A 17,072-nucleotide genomic window follows, 5' to 3' on the forward strand; every position below is an offset into this window, starting at 1 on the left:
ACCCACTCACCCAGCCTCAACAGATCCCTTTGGAGGTCCTCACAATCCTCTCTGGTTCTCACCACCCTGAACAATTTAGTGTCATCCGCAAACTTGGCCACTTCACTGCTCACTCCCAACTCTAAATCACTTATGAACAAGTTAAAGAGCATGGGACCCAGTACCGAGCCCTGTGGCACTCCACTGCTTACCGTCCTCCACTGCGAAGACTGCCCATTTATACTCACTCTCTGCTTCCTATTACTCAGCCAGTTTTTGATCCACAAGAGGACCTGTCCTTTTACTCCATGACTCTCAAGCTTTCTAAGGAGCCTTTGATGAGGAACTTTATCAAAAGCTTTCTGGAAGTCAAGGTAAACAACATCTATTGGGTCTCCTTTCTCCACATGTTTGTTCACCCCCTCAAAGAAATGTAACAGGTTAGTGAGGCAAGATCTTCCCTTACAGAACCCATGCTGAGTCTTCCTCAATAACTTGTGTTCATCAATGTGCCTACTATTCTGTCCTTGATAATGGTTTCTACCAACTTTCATGGTATTGAAGTCAGACTGACTGGCCTGTAATTTCCCAGATCTCCTCTGGAACCCTTTTTATTAAAGATGGGGGTGACATTTGCTACCTTCCAGTCCTCAGGAACGGAGGCAGATTTCAATGAAAGATTACAGATTTTTGTCAAAAGATCAACAAGTTCAACTTTGAGTTCTGTAACGTACTCGAGGCGGAGACGAGAGTAGGGCAACATGGTTTATTAGGAGCACGTTGCAAGAGAGAGAACACGCGGGCCAGGTCCCACTTATATACAATCCCCGGTACAACCTACAGGGTTGGTCAGGCCAATCCTGACCCGTTGAACTTCCCGCCACAGCTGTTGATAGGCGGGGAGATTCGCGCCCTGCGCTGGGGCTTCTGGGACGGCCCAGTTGCCCCTGCGCCCGGTCGCATATTATTTACTGATACACTACACCCCTCCCCCCCTGGTTAATGAACATAGTCTTGCAGATATGCGGGGGGTCGGCGCTCTCGGGTGGACCGTCTGGGGAGGTCCTGAGGGGGAGGCGCCGCCACCGCATCTGATGCCGCGGGGGACCCTGGTGCGGACGGTGGCGGCCGGACTGGTTCTTCGGCACCTTCGGGCTCTGGCGGTTCCGGTGCTACCTGGGCCGGCGTTAGGGGTGATGGGGCCGCGTCCTCCGGTCGGTCCCCGATGAGCTCCTCTCCGGCTCTTGCCTCTTCTGTGTCTGCCAGTTCCTCTGGTAGCATGCGGCGCCTCAATTGGTCTATGTGCCGCCGTAGTACCTGGCCCCCCTCAGTTGATATGTCGTAATGGCGGGACCCGGTGACTCGTAGCACTCGGCCCGCCACCCAATTGGGCCCCCTTGCGTAGTTCCGGGCGTAAACCGGGTCGCCCGCGAAGAAACCCCTGACTGCGTCCCGGACCTCGGGGCTCTCGCGGGTGTCTGACGCCCGGTCAGGGTGTAGTCTGTCCAGCCGAGTTATGAGCTTTCGCCCCATGAGGAGCTCGGCCGGGCTAACCCCTGTGACCGGGTTGGGGGTGATCCTATTGTCGAATAGGAATGCCGCTAATCGGTGGTCCCAGTCTCCCTGTACAATACGGCCCAGGGCTTCCTTGGTGGTGCGGACCATCCGCTCTGCCTGGCCGTTGGTGGCTGGGTGGAAGGGGGCCGACCTTATGTGCCTAATAAGGTATCGCTGGAGGAACGCCTGGAAATCTGCGGACGTGAAAGCGGTCCCATTGTCCGAGACTATGGTGTCCGGGATACCGTGTGTGCTTAAGACCCTGCGTAATGCTCGGATTGCGGCTGCGGACGAGGTGGACCCTACGGGGATGACCTCGAGCCATTTGGTGTAGGCGTCCACAATTATCATGAAGATCTGCCCCTGGAATGGCCCCGCGAAGTCGAGGTGGAGTCTCGACCATGGTTTCCTGGTGGACTCCCACCTAGTGGCGGGGGCGCTGGGAGGCTCGGGCCGCGACTCTTGGCACGTCTGGCACCTGCGGACCCAACTCTCTATTTCCCCGTCCATTCCCGGCCACCAGACTTAGCTTCTGGCCAGGGCCTTCATACGAACTATGCCGGGGTGGGTCTCATGGAGGGATTCTAGAACACGCCTTTGCAGCGGGGGCGGAATCACCACCCTACTTCCCCATAGTAGGCACCCCTTGTGGGCCGCTAGTTCCTCCCTCCTGACCTTATAGGGTTTGAAATCTTCCCCCATGTTCCCCTCTGGCCACCCCCTCACCACCCAGTCGAGCACCCGTGCAAGTGTCTTATGTTTCTGGGTGGCCTTGGCGACCTCCGCTGCGTGAAGGGGCGGCTCTGGGAGGCTTTCCATCAGCATGACCTGGTGTGCGGGGGCGGGGTCTGGACCCATTTCCGGAAGCGGCAAGCGGCTGAGCGCGTCTGCGTGACCCATAGCCTTGCCGGCCCGGTGTACCAGTGTGTAAGTGTAGGAGTTGAGGAATTGATTCCACCTCAACACGCGCTGTGACAGGATTTGGGGGGTTTGTCGATCTGGGGCCAGCAGACCTAAGAGGGGCTTGTGGTCCGTGGCTATGTTGAACCTCCGCCCGTACAGATACTCATGGAACTTGCGGACCCCCGCCACGATCGCCAGAGCCTCCTTATCTATCTGCGCGTAATTGCGCTCTGCCGGTGTCAGTGTGCGGGAGTAGTACGCCACAGGCACCTCCCTCCCGTCCGGGAGTTGGTGCCCCAGGACTGCTCCCACCCCATACGGTGACGCATCGCAAGCCAAGATGACGGGAAGGCCCTCGTCAAAATGGTGGAACACCGCATTGGACACCAGAACGTCCTTGACCGCCTGAAACGCGGCGGCTTGTCGTTTGCCCCAAACCCAAGGGGCTTTTTTATCCAGTAGGCGGTGGAGGGGCTCTGCTAGGGCTGCCTTGTGGGGGAGGAATGAGTGATAAAAGTTAAGGACCCCCAAGAAACTTTGTAGCTCCGCTTTGCAGGTGGGGGCCGGAGCTTGCACGATGGCTCGTGTCTTTTCTTCCGTGGGGTGGATTCCCGCTGCGTCCACGGCGAACCCCAGGAACTCCACCCGCGGAACCCCCAGCAGGCACTTCTCCCTCTTGACTTTTAGCCCCGCAGCCTGGAACCGGCGGAGCACCTCTCTTAGGCGGTTGCCGAATTCTTCGGGGTCTGGGGCGGCGACTAAAACGTCATCGAAGAACGGCTGGACTCCGGGGATCCCTTTAAGGAGAGCGTCCATTATACTCTGGAAGATCCCCGGAGCGACGCTTACCCCGAACTGTAACCTCCTCACCCGGAAGGCCCCCCTGTGCGTTACTATCGTCTGGGCCTCGGCCGTCTTATTGTCTACCGGGAGCTGTTGGTAGGCCTGGGCCAGATCCAGCTTCCCGAAGATTTTAGACCCCGCGAGGGCAGCCAAGACGTGGCTCACCACCGGCACTGGGTAGGGGTTATCCTGCAGTGCCCGGTTTATCGTGCATTTGTAGTCTGCACAGATCCGCACCTCCCCGTTTGGCTTTAGTGGGGTTACGATGGGGGTCTCCCAGGGGGCGTAGTCCACTGGCTCCAGGACTCCCTGGGCTGTGAGGCGGTCTAGTTCGGCCTCTATTTTGGGCTTCAAGGCGAACGGAACCCGCCTTGCCTTGAGCCGAATCGGCCTGACCGTGGGGTCTAGGGGCAGGGAGATGGCCGGCCCCTTGTAGCTTCCCAGGGATCCGTCGAATACTTCGGGGAACTCTTTGCAAATCTCCCCGAACCCGCTGGGCGTTAAGGTTTGCCCCACCCCCTCCACGCGTATCCCCAAGGGTTTGAACCAATCCAGCCCCAGCAGGGTGGCAAGTTGGCGCTTTACCACCAGTATGTCCAGCGGCCCGTAGAAGGACCCCCTCTCGACTTGCACCCGCGCCCACCCTGCAATTTGCACCGGGTTCTTCTGAAAGTCCCGGAGTATGAAGTTCGCCGGCCGTAGTTGCAGCCGCTGCCGGGGGCACAGTTCCCTCAGGGTCTCCTCCGCTATGAGGGAAATGGAGGAACCTGAGTCCACCTCCATTTGGCAGGGGTTCCCTTCGATGAGGACTGCCACTTTAATTTTATCGGGGGTGGCGTGGGGCAAGTTCAGTACCTGTAGGGACGTGGAGTCTGCTGAGTGGGACTCCGCTGACTCGTGGTGCGTGGTCGGCCTCCGGCGGTTGAGCTTGGCCCGGCAAGCCCTGGCGATGTCGCCGGTCTTCCCGCAACTCCGGCAGTCCCAGGTCCGGTACTGGCAGTCTCTCCGATCGTGGGAGTCGCCGCAGCTGGCGCACTTGGTGGCTGGAACCCTCTCCGACGCTGGTGGTCGATCGGCCACTCGGGGGCGTTGGGCCGCTCTGTTGGGTGGGCCGGCGGGGCGACGCAGCTGGTAGGCTTCTCTCTCCTCCATGCGGTCGTGGTCCAGCTCCTCGTGGTGGACGGCGTCTGACCGGGTCTTGGGAAAAGTCCTGGAGGTCCTCTCGAACGCCACCGCTTCGCTGAAGGCGCTCTGGAGTGTGAGCTCTTCTTTGGCGAAGAGCTTCTGTTGGAGCCTCTCGTTGCGGAGGCCCCACGTGAATCTGTCGGCCAGGGTGTCTTCCAGCTGGGGGAAGTTGCAGTTCCCGGCGATCTTGCGGAGGGCCGCCAGATAGTCGGCGGCCGATTCTCCTGCCGCCTGGTCCCTCCTGTGGAACAGGAATCTGCGAGCCACCCGGGAGGGCTGCGGCAGGAAGTGGCCCGTGAGGAGTCTGATGATCTCCTCGTAGGATTTCTCCGCCAGGTGGGCGGGCGCCGAGAGACCCTTTGCGATCTCGAACGTGGCAGGCCCGCATACGCTCAGGAGAACATCCCTCTTTGCTCCGGCGTCGGTAACCTTGTTGGCCCGGAGGTAGAACTCGACCCGTTCCGAGTAGGACTCCCAGCCCTCTGGATTTGCAGGGTCGAAGGCCTCGAGGTAGCCGGTGATTCCGCCCTGGTTGGCCATGGTGGCGGCGGCGGACGCGACCGGTCGTTCGTTGCCCACGATCTCCGTCGTAGCCGATAAGGCTAGAATCCCACCTTCGTCGCCAGTGTAACGTACTCGAGGCGGAGACGAGAGTAGGGCAACATGGTTTATTAGGAGCACGTTGCAAGAGAGAGAACACGCGGGCCGGGTCCCACTTATATACAATCCCCGGTACAACCTACAGGGTTGGTCAGGCCAATCCTGACCCGTTGAACTTCCCGCCACAGCTGTTGATAGGCGGGGAGATTCGCGCCCTGCGCTGGGGCTTCTGGGACGGCCCAGTTGCCCCTGCGCCCGGTCGCATATTATTTACTGATACACTACAAGTTCTTTCAGAACTCTCGGATGTATGCCATCCGGACCCAGTGACTTATTAGTTTTTAATTTGTCTATCAGTTGTAGGACCTCCTCTTTTGTCACCTCAATTTGACTCAGGTCTTTCAACACCCCTTCCAAAATTAGTGGTTCTGGGGAGGGCAAAAAGTTCTCATCTTCCACAGTGAAGACGGAGGCAAAAAATGCATTCAGCTTCTCAGCTATTTCCCTATCCTCCTTCAGTAATTCTTTTACCCCATGGTCATCCAAGGGCCCCACTGCCTCCCTGGCTGGTTTCCTACTTCTAATGTATTTGAAGAAATTTTTATTGTTGGTCTTTATGTTTTTTGCAATATGCTCCTCATAGTCCCTTTTTGCCTGCCTGATCACAGTCTTGCATTTAATTTGCCACAGCCTGTGTTCCCTTTTACTAATCTCACTTGGACTGGTTTTCCACCACTTAAAGGAGTCCTTCTTACCTTTTACAGCTTCCATTACTTTGTTTGTTAACCATGCAGGCCTTTTCTTATGCCTGTTTGTGCCTTTCCTAACTTGTGGTATGTATTTTATCTGAGCTTCTAGGATTATAATTTTAAATAGTCTCCAAGCTTCCCAAGGGTTTTGACCGTATTTACCTTTCCTTTCAGTTTCCTCCTCACATGCCTCCTCATCTCAGAGAATTTACCCCTTTTAAAGTTAAACGTGGTTGTGGCGGTCTTTTTGGACAATTCCCTATTTATACAAACGGTGAAATCAATAACATTATTGTCACTGCTCCCAAGTGGCGCAATCACTTTTACATCTCTCACCAAGTCTTGGGCATTACTTAGGACCAAATCCAGGATCGCCCCACCCCTGGTAGGTTCTGAGACCATCTGCTCCATAGCACAGTCATTGAGAGTGTGACGGAACCGGCCCGATTCTGCCTTCAAACCCGGTCCCATCAACTCCCTATTGAGTCGCCAACTCCTGGAGGGAGCTATTTCTCCTCCGGCCACTTGGGCTCGCTGCCACCACCTGCTCAGTCTAGGGGTTCAGATTGAGAGGAACAGGACTCCCAATCCCCCTCTCCAGCTCTGAGGCCAGGCCTCAAGGCCCTCTGCCACCCAGTACTTGGGTATCACAGAGACCACAGCACTTCTTCGGGGAACCCCTGGAGGATTGGCACCTTATCCAACTGCATGCCTTCCCTCTTCCCCGGGGCCCCATTCTTAAAGCAGCGTGGTCTAAGGAGGTTGGGGATCTATGTGGTACAGAGTTTGACTGCCAGCATTCAAAACAGCAAAAATATTTAATTAAAAGAGAAAAAGAAAAGAAAAGCACAACGAAAACAGTTGCCTGTAAAAGGTTAGCACAGCACAGCACCCGCACAGCAAACAGCATGACAAAGAAAAGGTGGTTATAAACGCATCCTACTGTCCCTGGTCTAAACTTGCCCTGTCTTGTGGACGACTTACTTGGTCTGACTACCTGGGGCCTTTTCCTCTTGAATAGGCCTCTTCCACAGGCAGGAGCCCCCACACTGGCAACCTCTTCCTTTGAGCACCAGTTGAGAACTGCCTTTCTTCCTGGTTAACTCAAATGCAAAGAACAAAAGAACTTCCTGCCGCTCTAGGAGGCTTTCCCCCTAGAGTTGCTGGTTTGGCTCTGGAAGGGAGGGGGGGTTGGAGGGAGGCTAGGCCAAAGCCTGCTTAGCAGTTTCATGTTCCCTCCCAACTAAGATGGCGTTTCTCCACAGAGAGCATCAAGAAACTCAATCTCTTTCTCTCAACCAGAACACATATTGACCCAATCAATCTGCGGGTAGTTAAATTCACCTATTGCGACACAGTTTTTACATTTAGCCGCTATCTTTAAGCCTTCCATCATATTATAATCGTCCTCTCTCTTTTGATTTGGTGGGCGATAACAAACTCCCATAGTTAAATTTCCTTTTGGGACCTCTATTTCAACCCAAAGCATTTCTAAAAGAGAATCTAATTCTCTGACCTCAGTCTTACTGGACCGTATATCCTCTCTGACGTACAGAGCCACCCCACCTCCAACCCTTCCCTCCCTATCCTTCCGATATAACTTATATCCAGGAATCACCGTGTCCCACTGATTCTCCTCATTCCACCAAGTTTCTGAAATTCCCACAATGTCTATGTTTTCTCCCAACACTAAACATTCCAATTCACCAATTTTACTTCGAACACTTCTAGCATTTGCATACAAACGAAACACAACCTAATGGCATCTTCTGGGCTGCAAATGCCTGAGGGGCACCTGGTGGTATGTAGGGCACTTCAAGTCAACAGACCAGTTTCCTCTCCATTTTACATTATGGTCCCATTGCAGCCCCCAGTAGCAAGTTCTGCAAAAGTAGGAGGAAGTGGAAATGCAGGCTCTGTGTCAGAGGAAGCCTGGAACTCCCAAAGCACCAGCCGCAAGCAGCAGTCCCCAAAACAGGAAGGGCATCCGTACATCAGTGCGTAAATGGTTCAGACCCGCACCTGTCAAGACAAAAACATAAGAACATAAGAGAAGCAATGTTGGATCAGGCCAGTGACCCCTCCAGTCCAACACTCTGTGTCACATAAGAACATAAGAGAACCCATGTTGGATCAGGCCAATGGCCCCTCCAGTCCAACACTCTGTGTCACATAAGAACATAAGAGAAGTCCTGTCGGATCAGGCCAAGGGCTGCTCCAGTCCAATACTCTGTGTCACACAGAGGCCAAAAAATTTATACACACACACACACACACACATATATATATATACAAACTGTGGCTAATAGCCACTGATGGACCTCTGCTCCATATTTTTATCTAACCCCTTCTTGAAGCTGGCTATGCTTGTAGCCACCGGCGCCTCCTGTGGCAGTGAATTCCACATGTTAATCAACCTTTGAGTGAAGAAGGACTTCCTTTTATCTGTTCTAACCCGACTGCTCAGCAATTTCATCGAATGCCCACAAGTTCTTGTATTGTGAGAAAGGGAGAAAAGGACTTCTTTCTCCATCCCATGCATAATCTTGTAAACCTCTATCATGTCACCCCGCAGTCAACGTTTTTCCAAGCTAAAGAGCCCCAAGCGTTTTAACCTTTCTTCATAGGGGAAGTTTTCCAACCCTTTAATCATTCTAGTTGCCCTTTTCTGCACTTTTTGAGGTGCGGCGACCAGAACTGCACACAGTACTCCAAATGAGACCGCACCATCGATTTATACAGGGGCATTATGATACTGGCTGATTTGTTATCAATTCCCTTCCTAATAATTCCCAGCATGACGTTTGCCTTTTTTATTGCAATCACACACTGTCTTGAAATTTTCAGTGAGTTATCTACCAAGACCCCAAGATCTCTCTCTTGGTCAGTCTCTGCCAGTTCACACCCCATCCACTTGTATTTGTAGCTGGGATTTTTGGCCCCAATGTGCATTACTTTGGAGTGGAGTTCAATATGTGAGTAGCAAAAAACAACCACAACATTCAAAAACCAACGGAGGAAGCATTTTAACCTTCCAGGACATTCAGTTGCTGACCTAAGAGTGGCAGTTCTCTTACAAGGGAATTTCAAAGGCAGATTAGAAAGAAGAGACTGCTGAATGGCAACCAATCAGGAAACCCAAGACCATGCATCCTCCAGGACTGAATCGAGACCTCAGTTTCCTCTCTCATTACCAATGCTGATTTCTCCATGCCTGCAATTGCAATTCACCTGCTATTGCCATTCGGCATCTGAAATCACTCTACTCTCCAGATATAAGGACATCTGGACTCCCCTTCTAGCTTTATCCGAAGAAGTGAGCAATCTTTTTGAAGTGGTCCAATCTTTTTGAAACTTGGAGGGTGTTTTGAGGAGAGGAACTGGATGCTATGCTGCAAATTTGGTGCCTCTACCTCAGAAAACAGCCCCCCCTCGAGCCCCAGATACCCACAGATCAATTCTCCATTATACCCTATGGGACTCGGTCTCCATAGGGAATAATGCAGTGCCCAGGAGACATTTTTCTCTCCCCCCCCCCCGGCTTTCTGATGACCCTGAAGTGGGGGGAGGGCCTCCAAACCAGGGGATCCCCTGCTCCGTGGCCCCACCTGGGGACTGGCAACCCTAGAAACAGGTTTCACTTGGAGGACCCCAGAGCAGTCATGAAGGAGCCTACCTTTTAACATAAGAACATAAGAGAAGCCATGTTGGATCAGGCCAGTGGCCCATCCAGTCCAACACTGTGTGTCACACAGCAGCCAAAAAAGCCCCAAGTCCCATCTGGAAGTTCACAAGTGGGGCCAAGACACTAGAAGCCCTCCCACTGTTGACCCCCTCCCCAAGCACCAAAAATACAGAGCATCACTGCCCCAGACAGAGAGTTCCAACAATGTGAAGAAGATATTGGATTTATATCCCGCCCTCCACTCCGAAGAGTCTCAGAGCGGCTCAGAATCTGCTTTCCCTTCCTCCCCCACAACAGACACCCTGTGAGGTGGGTGGGGCTGGAGAGGGCTCTCACAGCAGCTGCCCTTTCAAGGACAACCTCTGCCAGAGCTATGGCTGACCCAAGACCATGCCAGCAGGTGCAAGTGGAGGAATGGAGAATCAAACCTGGTTCTCCCAGATAAGAGTCAGCACACTTGACCACTACACCAAACTGGCTAATAGACACGGATGGACCTCTGCTCCATATTTTTATTCAATCACTTCTTGAAGCTGTCTAGGCTTGTAGCCACCACCACCTCCTGTGGCAGTGAATTCCACATGTTAATCACCCTTTGGGTGAAGAAGGACTTCCTTTTATCCGTTTTAACCTGTCTGCTCAGCAATTTCATCGAATGCCCATGAGTTCTTGTATTGTGAGAAAGGGAGAAAAGTACTACTTTCTCTACCTTCTCCATCCCATGCATAATCCTGTAAACCTCTATCATGTCACCCTGCAGTCGACGTTTCTCCAAGCTAAAGAGCCCCAAGAGTTTTAATCTTTCTTCATAGGGAAAGTGTTCCAAATCTTTACTCATTCTAGTTGCCGTTTTCTGCACTTTTTCCAATGCTATAATATCCTTTTTGAGGTGACCAGAATTGTACACAGTATTCCAAATGAGACCGCACCATCGATTTATACAGGGGCATTATGACACTAGGTCAAGAGAGAGAACACTTTCCCTATGAAGAAAGGTCAAAACGCTTGGGGCTCTTTAGCTTGGAGAAACGTCAACTGCGGGGTGACATCATAGAGGTTTACAAGATAATGCAGGGATGGAGAAAGTAGAGAAAGAAGTTCTTTTCTCCCTTTTTCACAATACAAGAACTCGTGGGCACAGGAGGTGGCGGCGGCTACAAGCATAGCCAGCTTTAAGAGGGGATTGGATAAAAATATGGAGCAGAGGTCCATCAGTGGCTATTAGCCACAGTGTGTATATATGTGTGTGTGTGTGTGTATATATATATATATAATTTTGGGGGGCCCCACTGTGTGACACAGAGTGTTGGACTGGATGGGCCATTGGCCTGATCCAACATGACTTCTCTTATGTTCTTATTTGACTATTTGAAAAGTGGTTCCTAAGAAGGCTTCTCATGCAGTCTTGATTTGTTTCTTATCTGTACTGTAACACATCTAGTTCTCTGTATTCCAGGGGTGGCCAACAGTAGCTCTCCAGATGTCTTTTGCCTACAACTCCCATCAGCCCCAGCCATTGGCCATGCTGGCTGGGACTGATGGGAGCTGTAGGCAAAAAACATCTGGAGAGCTACCGTTGGCCTCCCCTTCTGTATTCTGTTATCATCCTTTGTGTTTGTCATTCCGTAAACTGTATCAATGTATTGACATATTGGCTTGGTGTATATTAAAGATCCCTCTCTCATGGATTGCTACCTTGACTTGTGTGGTACAGTGAGGCTGTGGGCTATGCCAGCCAGGGCCACCCAAGATGGGCAGGCTACAGATGAGAACCCAGACAAAATGTGATCCACTGGAGAAGGAAATGGCAACCCACTCCAATATCCTGGGCAAGAAAACCCCATGAGCAGAAACAAAAGGCTAAGAGATATGGCGTTGGAAGATGAGCCTCTCAGGTCAGAAGGTGTCCAATATGCTACTGGGGAAGAGCTGAGGGCAAGTCCAAGTACATATGAACATATGAAGCTGCCTTTTACTGAATCAGACCCTTGGTCCATCAAAGTCAGTATTATCAAAGATTTCAGGTTTTCACGGCTGGTAACATCATTAGGGTTTGTAGAATCTTTCGGGCTCAAGTGCCGTGTTCTACTGGAGAAAGTTTTTCTTCCAGACATTTCGTTCTCAGCTGCGGAGAACATCCTCAGTGGCGTTGCAGCCGGAGCAGGTGCTCTGACCTTCTTGGCTGCTGTGCATTGAGTGGGGCCAGGGCTGCTGGAGAGCTGCTATTTCTAGGCTGGAGGGGGTGTGGTGAAAGGGCAATTGGTTTGTGGATGTGTCCATTGTTTGGTGGGGCTCCCTGGAAAGGTAGTGATAAGGAAACTGGCTGTTGAATGTGACCATTGTTCTGTGTTAATTGCTGGGAGGGTTGGAAGGGGTGTGAAGATAAGGAAGGTGGTTGTTGACTGTGCTGATTGTTCTGTGGAATTTGTTGGTTGTTCTGAGACTTTCTGCAATTTATAGTCTGTAGGGTATTTTGCAGAGCTGGGTACCAAGATTGGTGGATGAAAATGCCTTCTTCCTTTCTGTTAAAATTGTGCTGGTGTTTGTAAATCTCAACAGCTTCTCTGTTCAGGCGGGTATGATAATGTGAGACCGTAGAAAGGACTTCAGTTCTTTCAAAGTGGATGACGTGGTCTCCTTCTTGAAGTGCATGTTCAGCTACAGCTGATTTTTCTGGCTGAAACAAGCGACAGTGTCTCTTGTGTTCGGTGAGGCGGGTGTTGATACTGCGTTGGGTAGGTCCAATGTAGGCTGCACCACAGGAGCAGGGTATTTTGTAGACTCCAGGGGTTGAAAGTGGATCTCTCATATCTTTGGCCGAGCGCAGCATGTGGCGGATCTGTTGTGTGGGCTTGAAGACTGTGTCAGTATTGTCTGCTCAGTCAGTATTGTCTGCTCAGACTGGCAGCGGCTCTCCAGGGTCTCCAGCTGAGGTTATTCATGCCTACTTGCCTGGACCCTTTTGACTTGGAGATGCCGGGGATTGAACCTGGGACCTTCTGCTTCCCAAGCAGATGCTCTACCCCTGAGCTACCCTCCCTCCCCAAGTAACCGCAGAAAGAGTGAAGCGGCTGGGCCAGAGCCGAAAGGACGGTAAGCTGTGGATGTGTCTGATGGTGAAAGGAAAGTCCGATGCTGCAAAGAACAATACTGCATCGGAACGTGGAATTTAAGATCTATAAATCAAGGTAAGCTGGATGTCGTCAAACAAGAGATGGCAAGACTGAACATCAACATCTCAGGAATCAGCGAACTAAAATGGGCAGGAATGGGTGAATTTAACTCAGAGGATCTGATGTAATAAGCACGAATTTGAGCAGACTTCGGAGGAAGGTAGAAGACAGGAGGAGGGCCTGGGGTGACTTGGTCCAGGAAGTCGCAAAGAGTCGGACTCGACTGTGCGACTGAACAACAACGTTAAAAATAAAGATTTCAATTTTTTTAAAAAAACCCCTTAAGCAGCGTTGGCCCTGGCTAGTAGTATTCGAATGGGAGACCTCCAAGGAATACCCTGGCTGTGCCGCGGAGGCAGGCGATGGCAACCCACCTCTGGACATCTTTTGACTGGAAAACCCCATCGGGTCACCATCAGTTAGCTGTGACTTGACGGCACTTCTCATCACCCCATCTGAATGAGTACCATTGCTGCTGTTGATCAGTGACCTAGTGAGTATGTCCGCATGCCCACATCTCTTTTCACATGCAGCTTGGCTTACTTATCTGAGCCGCCTACTCTATTGGCTCTGCAAGCCAAATACTGTATTGTGTCTGTTCCTAGTGGTTTTGTCTGGACACTCTGCCCTAGAGTGCATAAGAACATAAGAGAAGCCATGTTGGATCAGGACAATGGCCCATCCAGTCCAACACTCTGTGTCACATAAGAACATAAGAGAAGCCCTGTTGGATCAAGCCAATGGCCCCTCCAGTCCAACACTCTGTGTCACATAAGAACATAAGAGAAGCCCTGTTGGATCAGGCCAGTGGCCCCTCCAGTCCAACACTCTGTGTCACATAAGAACATAAGAGAAGCTCTGCTGGATCAGGCCAGTGGCCCCTCCAGTCCAACACTTTGTGTCACATAAGAACATAAGAGAAGCCCTGTTGGATCAGGCCAGTGGCCCCTCCAGTCCAACACTCTGTGTCACATAAGAGAAGCCCTGTTGGATCAGGCCAATGGCCCCTCCAGTCCAACACTCTGTGTCACATAAGAACATAAGAGAAGCCATGTTAGATCAGAACAATGACCCATCCAGTCCAACACTCTGTGTCACACAGTGGCCAAAAAACCCCCAAGTGCCATCAGGAGGTCCATCAGTGGGGCCAGGACACTAGAAACCCTCCCACTCTTGCCACCCCCCCTCCCCCTCCAAGCACCAAGAAAACAGAACATCACTGCCTCATACAGAGAGTTCCAACAATAAGCTGTGGCTAATAGCCACTGATGGACCTCTGCTCCATATTTTTATCTAACCCCCTCTTGAAGGTGGCCATGCTTGTAGCCACCGCCACCTCCTGTGCAGTGAATTCCACGTGTTAATCACCTTTTGGGTGAAGAAGGACTTCCTTTTATCCATTCTAACCCGACTGCTCAGCAATTCCATTGAATTCCCACGAGTTCTTGTATTGTGAGAAAGGGAGAAAAGGACTTCTTTCTCTACTTTCTCCATCCCGTGCATAATCTTATAAACCTCCATCATGTCACCCCCGCAGTCGACGTTTCTCCAAGCTAAAGAGCCCTAAGCGTTTCTTCATAGGGAAAGTGTTCCAACCCTTGAATCATTCTAGTTGCCCTTTTCTGCACTTTTCCCAATGCTATAATATCTTTTTTGGGGTGCGGTGATCAGATAAGTAAGCCAAGCTGCATGTGAAAAGAGATGTGGGCAAGCGGACATCCTCACTAGGTCACTGATCAACAGCAGCAATGGTACTCATCCAGATGGGGTGATGAGATTTGTACACCGTTTTCCAAATGAGACCGCACCATTGATTTATACAGGGGCGTGATGATACTGGCTGATAAATTAATTTGTGGGGGTGGTTTCCCGTTGGCTGGAGGTCCGACTCTAGCTATTGTGGAGCTGTGAGCGCTACTGTCCTCCAGACTCGGTTGCCAGGTGCCCTTGTGCTTACCATTGACGTATACGCAGTTGTACTGGCTGAATATTCCAGCAGAGACGAGCTCGATGTATTTTGCGCCTCCCGACTCATAGGAATTCACAACACGGAACAACTCGAAGGGGGGGATCAAAACTTCCTCCTGTTCTGGGTAGAAAGAGAACTCCTTGATGTAGGCCCCGTAGCAGGTCTCAATGGTGAAGAAGGTCTCGCCCCAGGAAACCGTGGCCCCGGTCCTGTTCAGCGACGAGGAAGCGAAGTATCCAAAACGGGCCATCGTGTTCATTTTCGCAATGAAAAGGAAGCCTTTGAGGTGGTAGTACGTTTGACGGCACTTGACGCTGGAGTTGGCCTGCAAGACCTGAAGGGCTCTTGTCAAGAAATAGTGCAAGGGCTTGTCCTGGAAGTTCCTGAGGTAATACTCTTCGCTCGCCCCTGCTTTCTTTACATCTATATTGAAAAATTTTCTCACAAAGGTGGTCATTTGGGTGTAGGCCAAGGTTGCTATGGCGTACTCGTCCTTGAAGCCTTCAGGCACTGAGACCGAGGCCTTGGTCTCATTCCACCTGGCAGCCGCTTCTTCCCAGGCCTCGCCATCTTGCAGTGCCCGCAGCTTCTCCTCCATCTGATCTACGCAGCCGTCATAGTGGTCATTGAAAGAGGTGGCAGCCATATCGAACTGCACAATTTGGGCCATATTGACGCCGGAGATCTGGATGAGAAAGGGAGAAGTGGGCAAACGTCAGGAGCAAAGGAAGGCTGGGGGGGGGGCGAGGTGTGTGGGACCCAGAATAGGCTTCCCAATCCCCAGGTCCCAGCAGGAGAACCCCCGGTTTTGCAGGCGCCTTCCCACTCGCAGACAGCCGGCCAGTGGGGGAAAACCTGGCCCCAACAGCCAGCATGTGCTTTTCCACCTTGGAAGGCTACAAGAAGCTTGGAAACAAGAAGCTTGTGTTATAGAATCATAGAGTTGGAAGGGACCTCCAGGGTCATCCAGTCAACCCCCTGCTGTCAGAACTTAAGAACTTCAAACAGATCCCATACTTGATTACAAAGCTAGGATTTTATTAGAGAGAACTAAGTACTGGAAGAGACGAGATAACAGTGATGGCAAGGGCCAACACTAGCACAGTTTTATACACTAAAGCAAACACATCACAAAGCCACAATTCACACCGTTGCAAGCACATCTGTCTTCCCACCATCCACTATCAGCAAGGAGGTTGCCTCCTCGTTCTGAAGGCCACACGGTTTGGCTTCAAAGGGCACCAGTGTGAGAATGTGCAGAGACACACCATAATTCAATCTACAGCCCTAAATATTTTGGATACCAGTAGGGCAAGGTTAATTGCTACATAGGCACTCGGGGTTGTTAAGAGGTTACAACATGGAGTCAGTTTGGTTCAGTTACAATCTAAGCATGAGCAATACTGAAAGTACAAGGCAAGTACTGGTTACATTGCAGTGAAGCCTCAGCAATAGTTACAAGTTCTGACACCTGCACAATGAAGGAAACTCACAAACACCTCCCCCGATGGCCATCTAGCCTCTGTTGAAAAACCTCCAAGGAAGGAGAGCCCACCACCTTCTGAGGAAGCCTGTTCCACTGAGGAATCGCTCTAACGGTCAGGAAGTTCTTCTTAATAGAATCATAGAGTTGGAAGGGACCTCCAGGGACATCTAGTCCAACCCCCTGCACAATGCAGGAAACCCACAAACACCTCCCCCTAAATTCACAGGATCTTCATTGCTGTCAGATGGCCATCTAGCCTCTGTTGAAAAACCTCCAAAGAAGGAGAGTCCCCCACCTCCCAAAGAGGAAGCCTGTTCCACTGAGGAATTACTCTAATGGTCAGGAAGTTCTTCCTAATGTTGAGCCGGAAATTCTTCTGATTTAATTTCAACCGATTGGTTGTGGTCCTGCCTTCTGGGGCCACATAAAACAATTCCACACCATCCTCGAGATGACAGCCCTTCAAGGAGTTGAAGATGGTAATCTTATGACCTTTCAGCCACCTCATCTCCAGGCTAAACATCCCCAGCTCCTTCAACCTTTCCCCATACGACTTGGTCTCCAGACCCCTCATCACCTTCATCGCCCTCCTCTGGACCTGTTTCAGCTTGCCTATATCCTTCTTAAAATGCGGTGCCCAAAAATGAACACAAGACTCCATGTGAGATCTTACCAGAGCAGAGTAAAGCGATACCATCACATCACGTGATCTGGACACTATACGTCTGTTGATACAGTCCAACACATCATAGAAGGTGTGCCAACACATCATAGCCAACACATCATAGAAGGTGTGTCTGCCTTTAAATCTCCATAGCAGCCAGGCTGAATGGCCTATTCACTGCTTACTCCCAACTCCAAATCATTAATGAACAAGCTAAAAAGCATCGGACCCAGTACTGAGCCCTGCGGCACCCCACTGCTTACCCTCTCTCTCTCGGCT

At 51.4% G+C, this 17,072-nt stretch overlaps 1 protein-coding gene across 1 annotated transcript in view; it reads right to left on the reverse strand.

Annotated features, from left to right (window-relative positions):
• Window positions 1-15,313, reverse strand: part of LOC132590833 (erythroblast NAD(P)(+)--arginine ADP-ribosyltransferase-like) — a 31,094-nt gene extending 15,781 nt beyond the window's left edge. Inside the window, exon 1 of the mRNA XM_060263765.1 lies at window positions 14,632-15,313. Within this exon, the coding sequence (XP_060119748.1) occupies window positions 14,632-15,313 (682 nt within the window). The remainder of the gene's footprint in view (window positions 1-14,631) is intronic.
• Between the last annotated feature and the right edge of the window lie 1,759 nt (window positions 15,314-17,072).

Source organism: Heteronotia binoei, unplaced genomic scaffold, assembly GCF_032191835.1.
Source record: "Heteronotia binoei isolate CCM8104 ecotype False Entrance Well unplaced genomic scaffold, APGP_CSIRO_Hbin_v1 ptg000860l, whole genome shotgun sequence".
Taxonomy (NCBI): Eukaryota; Metazoa; Chordata; class Lepidosauria; order Squamata; family Gekkonidae; genus Heteronotia; species Heteronotia binoei.